General features: G+C 39.8%; 1 protein-coding gene across 1 annotated transcript; it reads right to left on the bottom strand.

The window, feature by feature from the left end:
• Positions 1–366: 366 nt before the first annotated feature.
• sec13 (SEC13 homolog, nuclear pore and COPII coat complex component) lies at positions 367–10,448 on the bottom strand. Its single transcript, XM_082532633.1, has 9 exons — positions 10,301–10,448; positions 10,057–10,101; positions 5,868–5,983; positions 4,612–4,763; positions 3,175–3,308; positions 2,951–3,084; positions 2,056–2,176; positions 1,562–1,708; positions 367–1,259 (listed from the first exon to the last, which is right to left on the bottom strand). Exons 1-9 carry the CDS (start codon positions 10,301–10,303, stop codon positions 1,149–1,151), a joined length of 963 nt encoding a protein of 320 aa, XP_082388759.1. The 5' UTR covers positions 10,304–10,448; the 3' UTR covers positions 367–1,148.
• Between the last annotated feature and the right edge of the window lie 376 nt (positions 10,449–10,824).

The raw sequence follows: 10,824 nt of genomic DNA, 5'->3' as shown, positions 1-10,824 counted from the left end.
CCGTGCGTGGGGCTGGACGGCGCTAACGTTGACGCCGTGCATTTTTAAGGCATCTGGGAAAAATATCCGGACTAAAATCTGAGCCAAATCGAACATGCTGATCTACCTCCATTGGTGACCCCTCAGCTGTGGCTTAGGGTCATTGCATTAACAAGAAGGCCAGGAGTTCGATCCCTGACTCAGCATTACAGAGTGTTCTTGATCAAGATACTAAACTACAAGTTGACCCAGATACATCAAAGGGTGTGAATGTTTAGCAAAAAAGCTATTTATGAATGTGTGTTAATGAATGAGACCTGTAGTAAGAGTATGTTAGTAGAAAAGGACTCTTTTGCCCAGCCATGGTTATTATATAAATGAAAAAAAGACATTAAAATTGTTTTAATATTAAACAGTTATTTAATTACATCAAACATGAAAAAAAAAAATCAATGGATTCTGATTATACACCTGGAGAAAAACGATCGCTCCATTCATGGTTGTTAAGGCAGATTATTCATTTAACAGCTGAAAAGAGTCTGCAAACATTTTACCAAATAAAACATTTATCCACTTATCATTAAATGTAAATCCAAACCAGGCAGTCAAGTCATGTTTTGTTTCACTATGAGAACATGAGAGTTTGTTTTAGGTGTGAAGGTGGGCTCACCTGCTTTGTTTTTATAGTTTTCTTGGTTCACCCAAAGCCAATTTGAGTGAACTAGTAATTAGAATAAAGTGTTGAAAGTCAGGACGACTGCCCCTGAGGATGCTGGGAGCATTAAGGGTGATGGTAATTTTGTTCTCCAGCAGTGGAGGTGGAATATTTCTGGAGCAGAGCAGGAAGAACTAAACTTTGATGAAGCTAAAGACTAAACAAACAAAGTTGTGTCCGGATTTCTAAACGTTAAAGTAAAAATACAGAGAGCGATGATTCTTTGAGTTGTAATGGTTTCTTTCCCTCTAATAAATTCTCCTTGTTGATTTTCAGCAGGCACCCAACTCATGCTGAAGCCTAAAACTCAGATTATAGACCAGGCTTCATCACTGTGGGCGTCTTGTTTTCAGTCCAAATGTCCAGCATGTTTATTCTTTCATCTCTGAAGGCTGAGGGTCATCATCGAAGGGTCAGGGGTCACGGAATGGGTGTGTGTGTTTTAATTCGAGGGTCACTGCTCATTCTGCTGTGTGTCTGTGATGGTGGAGACTGCGCCCTGGCCTTTGCTGACATCACTGATACACGCCCACTGACCATCCATCGACTCCTTCCACAGCGTTACCTGAAAAGTTCATAAATAGTTTAATAAATAAACTATAAATAAAATCAGAGTCAGCGCTCAAATCTAATTCAACTTATTCTTTAGAGTTAAATATTAGCTTTGAGAAACAGCCATAATATCCTGAATCAATAAGGTTAAAAAAAATAAGGGCAGAGCATACTGCAGGTTGATAAAACCATATCAATAATATATTTTTTTCCAGACTGTGGCATGTTTAGTTTGCATATAACCAAGTCAGACAGAAGGAAATCAAATGATATCTATAATTTTATGTGGATTTGGTGTAAATGTGTATTTTCTACCTTGTTGTCTCCTCCTGAAACGGCCAGTATATTTCCAGTGATCGACCAGCTGACGTGCCACACCACATCGTTGAACTTGTGGAGCAGTTTGGCCGTCCAGGTGTTGCCTGCAGGGTCGTCACACGTCCAGATAAATACTCGTCCATCCTGGAAGAATGGAAAACAATTTCCCACATAACCCCAGTGGAAGAAAAACAGGAATGGTTTGATTTTATTCAAATACTTTTTTGCAAGCTGCCAATAACACTTGCTTTTATATGATACCACATTTTATAGGGCACTACAGATTAATGTAACCCGCTTATGAACTGGTGGATCTTTAATCTCACACTTGACTGAACCGGAGGCACACTCTGGCTCCATCTAGTGGTGAAAAACTTGTACCTAAGTTATCAAAACTTTATTTATAATGTCTGAATGAACACTTTATGTTTTAGGTGCTGGAAAGCAGAATAAATTGCATGTTCTGCATGTGTAATCACATCAAATCTCACCTGAGAACAGCTGGCAATGGTGCTGGTGGGAAGACCAATAGATGGAGCCCAGCCAACATCTCTCACCCAATCACTGTGAGCCTCCAGCTTCTGATCCTCCTTCCACTGCCCATCCTCCTCTCTGCAGGCAGGAAATATCAATCAGTGACAATTAGGTTTAAGAAAAAAAACCAAAAACAAAACAAGAAAATGCTTCAGACCACAAGCCACCCTGAACCACACACTCATGCAGAGCTTTATTGTCTATACTTCAAGCAAGAAATGTATCTTCCTTGGATTCAGCCAATTAGGATAACCAACTAACCCAGTGTGTCTTGTGGTATGTGGGAGGAAGGAGGAGTACCCACAAGGGTACTGAAAGAACATGCAAACTAGGCACAGGAAGGCTCTAGCCACGTTTTTAAACCAGAAGCCTTTCTGCTGCGAGGTTCCACTCACCACTACCACACTTGTCACACAAGGATCACCGTGTTTGTGCTGTGGTGACATTAAATATCAAGATCAGTGAACTTTCCCCAGAGAACCGAAACTTTCTGAAGAGCGAACATCTGATTTATGTTCCACTGAAATATGTTTGTCCTCCTCAGGTTTCTTTTGTAGTGTTCAATGCTTCTGATTGGTCAAGTGTGCATGTCTTACACAACTATGTTATAATAATAATAATTTCTTAAATGCTTCTGAAACTTTGAGTGTGTTGCAGGAACACTGCCAGTGCTACCCATCAACCTCCTGGTATGCACCTATAGTATAAATTTGAAAATCCTTTGTGGGTTTCAGAAAAGTTGACCTTTGACCTTTTTACTGAGATTAGAACGTGTCCAAAAGTTTTAGTAGATGCACCTATGGTATGAACTGTAATTTCCTTCAGAGATTTTCAGAAAACATGAGCACTTACTTCCAGAGTTTGACCAGGTTGTCGCAGCCTCCGGAGACGAAGCGCTTGACGTAGTTTGGCTTCTGTCCCGATGGCTGATCAATCAAGCTGCCTGGAACTATAGCGGGAGCCCAGCTTACAGCGTTGCAGCCAATCTGCAGCAGAATCACAACAGTGTGTTACAACCAATGCAGGATGCTGCTAAAGTGACATTTCAAACATTCAGAGCAGTTTGTAAGTCTCACAGTGTGAGCATTGCTGATCTTCTTGACATCCCACTGCTGATCTCCAGTGAACGTGAGAAGGGAAATTGCTCCGTCTGAACTGCCACAGGCCAGGATTAGACCAAACTCATATGGACCCCAGCAGACTGAGTTCACTGTGGAAACACAGGAGGAGGCTCAATGAGACAGAGGCCTGAGGAGTCTATCAAATCTTAATGCAATAAATTGTGCTTCATTATTTTGTGAGCTGACACACCAAACTGATCTGTTAAACTTCTAATTCTACCGAGGACACAATCTACAACACCGGATTTCTGAGGAAGGGACAAAAAGAAACAAATAAAAGAGTACAAGGAGGGGAAAAAACAGCCAGAGGGACTCCAGATCAAAACACACTAACCTACTGAGAAAAATTCTCATAATCACTACAATAAAATTGAGCAATTAAAAAGGAAACATAACATGCAAGATGCCACTATAAGGTAAAGTGGCTGACAGGTAGAGCCACACCCCCCCCAAAACCCACAGTGAGGCATCTGATAAAAGACACTGTGGTGAAGGGCAATTACAAAGTGGAGCTACAGAAATGAGGAACTAGAAAATGATGGTTAAAAACCATAACACTGATACACCACAAATAACAAAAAAGGTCAGTCAATACACAGACAGTGATGGCTGGATCTTCTGTAAAAACACATTGCCCAACCCAGATTTTGTGTTTACACCTAAAGCAAAGTGATTTTCTTTGTGGTGAGAACAATAATGTGAATACAGGAAAATCCACTAAAAGTTAAAAATATTTAAATATATTTCATATATATTCGACAAGTTAGTAAAATTATTACATATACTTCAACTTTGGTGGCATTTTGCTATGAGGTTGGTTAAAAACCTAAAGTTTGAGATTCAGACTTTTTCCTTCTACCATTTAGAAAGACTGTTATCAACCTCTGAGGGCAGGTGGCAGCTGTTTTTTTTTTTATGTGCATTAAAGTTATATAAAAATTTTACCGTGCAAATGCAAATTCCTTGCTGACAGTTTAACCAAAAGGCATTTCCAGTGGAAACTGGCCGACATATCCTCAGCATAACCATGTATAGATTTCATTTTATTTATCGTTGCCCAACATTATACCGGTATTACCATGAATGGTATGATATGGCCCAGCCCTGTTATACCGACACAAAAATGTGGCAGGTTGAATAAGGAAAATGAATCAGAGGCCTTTTTGGTTAATTTCTGAAAAGCCTTGGACTGAGCACCCTGGATTTATTCTTGTATCCGTGGAGATCCAGTAAATGTCCTAAGTGTTCAATAAAAGATATTAAATGTATAGTGTTGTAATTGTAAATACAAAGAACATGAATTAAATAATCTGTGAGGATCTGATCTTTTCTTGTGTGAAGCCACCTGCATGTATAAGACAAGAATTGAGATTAAACTTGTATCAAACCCACCTGACGACTCGTGTCCGGTGTACTCGTACATCTTGTCCCAGGATCCGTTCTCTTCTTTCCAAATAATGACTTTTCGGTCGTAGGAACAGGAAGCCAGGATGTTGCCGAACATTGGATGAGCCCACGCTACCTGCCACACGGGACCCTCGTGGCTACAAAACACAAGAGATGCAAATTAGTTCTGTTTTTCACTGAGTACCTGGATTTGTCACCTGGCAATTAAATTACAGCAGACAAAAGTGCCAACAAGTTATATTTCATCACCACAAGTGATACAAGTTCATTTTTTAGCTTTAGACTCTTGGTTTGCTCAACAAACTGAGGCTTCATAGTAGAGCAGGGCGATATGACCAAAAATATTTATTACGATATACATTCGAAAATTTCGATAACGATATAACTGACGATATAATTGACACTAGACAAAATATTAAAGCGATATAAAAAATTTTACCGTGCAAATGCAAATTCCTCGCTGACAGTTTAACCAAAAGGCATTTCAGTGGAAACTGGCCGACATATCCTCAGCATAACCATGTATAATATGCACAAAACTTAAACAGAGGTTAAACACACACAGTATGGTAACATTATGTTGAAGCTCAGCACGTATCACTCCGCGAGGCTCCTGCCTACGATAGCCGTAATGCTCCGACAATCCATCAAGCGGTGCGGCTTCGTAGCTTAGCAAAGTCGTACTAAAACATTTAACAGATTTTCGAGCGCCGTGTACATAAAATCGTTTTGAGGTCAGTAAACACAACCAGAGTTCATACATAAGGCACACGGGATTATAAGGGGCACTGTTGATTGTCAGAAAAATCAAAGAATTGATTTTAAGTGCGCCGTATTTTCCAAAAAACACGGTAATAACGACGACCCGCTAGCATGCTCTGCCAAAAATAGTGCTTTGTTGTGTATCTGAGGGACAAAAGCCAAACCAGTTACACACCAGTGAAGCTGCAGCATTTTTACAAACTAGTTCTGGTTCATCTGTTTCATTCAACGATCAGCTTTCGCCCTTCTCATTCTCTGCCGCCGCCATGCTTTTTCCACCATGTGAATATGAAAACAAAGGCACGCACGTTTATAGAATAGAATAGAATTCAACTTTATTGTCATTGCACATGCACAGGTACAGGGCAACGAAATGCAGTTATCCATAGTCTATAACAATATTTCATTTTCTTATTGTTGCCCAACATTATACCGGTATTACCGTGAATGGTATGATATGGGCCAGCCCTACTTCTTACCCTCTGAGGTCTGCCACAAGGATCTGCCCTCCGTTTCTGACGTCAAAGATCTTGACGGTGCGGTCAGAAGAACAGGTGGCGAGCCGAGTCCCGTAGTAGTCCATCTGGGCATCGTGCTGAAACAGACAGAGCAAAATGTAAAAACCTGAGTGAGAACCTCCACCTCTACCTTTCAATTTAAAGAATATTTTATACATTTTCAGCAACAAGTCAAAGTCAAAAGTAAAATGAACTTAAAAATGCTCATGGTGATTGTTCTGTGATAGTTTAAACATCATCTAACTGAAAATAAAAAGGATAAATGCTGCAACAATGATTTAGTCAAAAGAAAATACTTTATTCTCTTAAAAGGGATAGTTCGGATACTGAGGAGCTTTTGCACATCTTCCTTTGCTGGAGAATCAGCCTTAAATCTAAATAATGTGCTTTCTGTGGCTGTAGTCAGCAGCCAAAAGTAAACACAATAAATCAGTTTGCAACATTAAGAGTATTTTCACAGCTGCCATCAGACTGTTCTTTCCAACAGGGAAATGAAGCCATATCTATGAATGCACTGTATTCAAAACCGGCTTTGACACAAACATTGTCGTTACCTCATTGAACATGTTGGTCTACCACTGCCCTCTTAAGTTAGTTAATGTTATTGTGTCCCTTTCATGTTTTTGAGGGGTTACTTCAGATAAACGTGTAAAACACAAAAGTCCTACAGCAGACGTACAGGTTACAGTTTATAACAAACGTACAGCTACAGTGGGGCAAAAAAGTATTTAGTCAGCCACCGATGTGCAAGTTCCCCCACTTAAAATGATGACAGAGGTCAGTAATTTGCACCAGAGGTACACTTCAACTGTGAGAGACAGAATGTGAAAAAAAATCCATGAATTCACATGGTAGGATTTGTAAAGAATTTATTCGTAAATCAGGGTGGAAAATAAGTATTTGGTCACCTCAAACAAGGAAAATCTCTGGCTCTCACAGACCTGTAACGTCTTCTGTACGAAGCTTTTCTGTCCCCCACTCGTTACCTGTATGAATGGCACCTGTTTGAACTCATCATCTGTATAAAAGACACCTGTCCACAGCCTCAAACAGTCAGACTCCAAACTCCGCCATGGCCAAGACCAAAGAGCTTTCGAAGGACACCAGGAAAAGTATTGTAGACCTGCACCAGACTGGGAAGAGTGAATCTACAATAGGCAAGCAGCTTGGTGTGAAAAAATCAACTATGGGAGCAATCATCAGAAAATGGAAGACATACAAGACCACTGATAATCTCCCACGATCTGGGGCTCCACGCAAGATCTCATCCCGTGGGGTCAAAATGATCATGAGAACGGTGAGCAAAGATCCCAGAACCACACGGGGGGACCTGGTGAATGACCTGCAGAGAGCTGGGACCAAAGTAACAAAGGTCACCATCAGTAACACACTACAACGGCAGGGAATCAAATCCCGCAGTGCCAGACGTGTTCCGCTGCTGAAGCCAGTGCATGTCCAGGCCCGTCTGAAGTTTGCCAGAGAGCACATGGATGATACAGCAGAGGATTGGGAGAATGTCATGTGGTCAGATGAAACCAAAGTAGAACTTTTTGGTATAAACTCAACTCGTCGTGTTTGGAGGACGAAGAATACTGAGTTGCATCCTAAGAACACCATACCTACTGTGAAGCATGGGGGTGGAAACATCATGCTATGGGGCTGTTTTTCTGCCAAGGGGACAGGACGACTGATCCGTGTTAAGGACAGAATGAATGGGGCCATGTATCGTGAGATTTTGAGCCAGAACCTCCTTCCATCAGTGAGAACTTTGAAGATGAAACGAGGCTGGGTCTTCCAACATGACAATGATCCAAAACACACCGCCCGGGCAACAAAGGAGTGGCTCCGTAAGAAGCATTTGAAAGTCCTGGAGTGGCCTAGCCAGTCTCCAGACCTCAACCCCATAGAAAATCTGTGGCGGGAGTTGAAAGTCAGCGTTGCTCGGCGACAGCCCCAAAACATCACTGCTCTCGAGAAGATCTGCATGGAGGAATGGGCCAAAATACCAGCTACTGTGTGTGCAAACCTGGTAAAGACCTATAGTAAACGTTTGACCTCTGTTATTGCCAACAAAGGTTATGTTACAAAGTATTGAGTTGTATTTTTGTTATTGACCAAATACTTATTTTCCACCCTGATTTACGAATAAATTCTTTACAAATCCTACCATGTGGATTCATGGATTTTTTTTTCACATTCTGTCTCTCACAGTTGAAGTGTACCTCTGGTGCAAATTACTGACCTCTGTCATCATTTTAGGTGGGGGAACTTGCACAATCGGTGGCTGACTAAATACTTTTTTGCCCCACTGTAAGTCAAGTTCAAATGTATCTGTGGCAACAGTCACAGGGTATCAGTGGCAAGTTGTTAATGATTTGTTTCTGAAATTATTATTTTAATAGCCTTTGCCAAAGATGGAGCTCAGCTCAATGTGCTTCATCATGTATGACTTAATGATCACAATCAACAGTGAAAATCACTGTTTGTGTGAATTAACACAAAACAGGTTCAGAGTGGGCTGATGATGTTCTGCTGTGTGTCGTCACCCACTGACAATCCTGGTGTTATTGTTAATTTAATCAACTCAAATGTTCTTTTATATGTAATTTAGTTTAGTAGTCTGGACTTTATGAAACATAGTGACATATAGACATGTGAAAAAAGTCAGTTTAAAAAAAACTTTAAGTAGATCTTTGAAATAAACTTAGTACACCCTATTGTTTCTATGAAACGCTACATGTATTGGTCAGTATGTGAAATGCACAAGAGAGTACAACTGAACAAGTCTGGTTTGTTTGGAGAAAGCCTCGTCTCTCCCTAAAGAACATGGTAGCACTTCTGGAATAATGTTCTTTGGACAGACAAGATCAGGTGTAGAAGTCTAGTGAAAACCAAACTCAGCGTACTAGCACAAACATCTCTGACCAACTGTCAGCACAATGGTTAAGAGGTGCTGATTTGGGCTTGCTGTGCAGCCACTGCACATGGAAACCCTGCAGTTACAAGTCGACCATAAACTCCTCTGTATACCAAAGTATTCTATTTATTATTTATTTATTTATAAAGCACATTTAATAACAACAGAGAGTTGACCAAAGCGCTGCACAATGTAATAATTAAACAGTGGCATTAACAGCAACAACAGGTAAGAAAATTAAAAGAAAATTAGGATAAAAAGAATTGGTAACTCTCGTGCAGTATAAAAAGCCAAAGCGAAAATATATGTTTCAAAATGGGATTTAAAAGGATTGACAGTTGGGGCTTTTGTAATGTGGAGAGGTAGATCGTTCCACGTTTTCGGTGCCACAACCGCAAATGCCCAATTCCCTCTATGAACCATCCTAGACTTGTGTAAGGTAAGGAGTAAATGATCACTTGATCAAAGGCCTCTAGAGGACATATAAAGCTGCAAAAGGTCAGACAAATAGTCTGGTGCCTGACAATTTAGCGATTATTAAGTCAAAAGTAAGATTTTAAATTTTATTTTAATTTTGCACTGGAAGCCAATGAAGGGAAGCAAGCACCAGGGTAAAATGTTGGTGTCTCTTCACAGGAGTCAAAAGACGGCTGCAGCATTTTGTACAAGTGTCCTGCCAAACTGGACTGACTGACACCAACATAAAGTGAATTACAGTAATCCAGCTGAAATAAGGCAAACGCATGGATTGCTCGTTCCAAGTTTTTAAAGGATAAAAATAATCTCACCTTGGATATGAGCCTTAATTTAAAACAAGGACCGCTGAACAACTGAATTAATTTGTTTCTCAAATCTAATTTTGTTATCCAAGAAAACCCCCAGATATTTTTTATTCTGGAGTCAAATGTGAAGTCATCAGTCCGACAGCTAAAACTTGACTGAAACAGGGTCATGAATTAGGACAATGATCCTAACAGAACAGTATCAGTCTCTGATGATCAGCTAGCAGTGTCAGATCGCAGCAATATCAGTTTGTTACAACTGGGTTTAAGGACAATGGATAACACGTTACAGTGATAATATTTACTGACGTTTCATTGTACACATGTTTCTATCTCTAGTTATCACGCGTAAAAGCTCGCTTACAGGTACTTAAAACAAGAAGGCTAACATCAGCTGTGATTAGCAGCTAGTTTCGGTTAAATGAAAAAGGGAAAAAAATGGAAAACTTACAATCATGTCCTCGTGAGAGGTGTCCACGGTATTAATAACAGAAACCTGAAATGAGCAAACATTATATAATCACAAATACTGCACATGAATTAAAATGTTCATTGATTTTCCTGCTACTACTAGCCATTTTGCTAAGGAGCTACTTGGACTTGGGCACGTCAGCAGCTAACGGTAACCGGGAAAATGCCACAAATGTCAGCGAACAGCTTCACCGGTGGCCTAAATGCAAAGTTATCAAACTCACCATGACCGTGACTGACACAGAAACCCCGAACAACACGAGTAATCCTCCTTTTTTAAAAGAAACCGGCTTCACCGACTACTCCGACGTGGCAACAAGTAAGATAACCGCTTCCCACAGAGTCCAACTGCACTTCATACCGGCGGAAACAACAACCAGTAAACAAGTGTTCCGCATAAGCGTTTAGACGAGATCACCTTAACCTTGTTTAGAAGCTAAATATGAACACATTCTAAATAAATTAAAATCCAATCCCTCCCAGATTAGTGAAAATATTTAAAAAAGCTACATTTTCTCTTTTTGAACTGATTTTTAAACATACAAATATCTCTTTCATTAAATATGGGCAGTTTCTTGTCATAATTTTGTCTTTTTTTGTCAAGTGACTCTGTTTTTGTTTCCACTCAAACCTCACCCAAACTTCGATATAATAATAATAATTTGTTAATTATTATTATTATTATTATTATTATTATTATTATTATTATTATTATTATATAATTATTATTGTTGTTATTGTTATTATT

The sequence above is a fragment of the Aulonocara stuartgranti genome (assembly GCF_965226115.1).
Source record: "Aulonocara stuartgranti genome assembly, chromosome: 5".
Taxonomy (NCBI): Eukaryota; Metazoa; Chordata; class Actinopteri; order Cichliformes; family Cichlidae; genus Aulonocara; species Aulonocara stuartgranti.
This window is presented reverse-complemented; position numbering and strand designations above follow the sequence as displayed.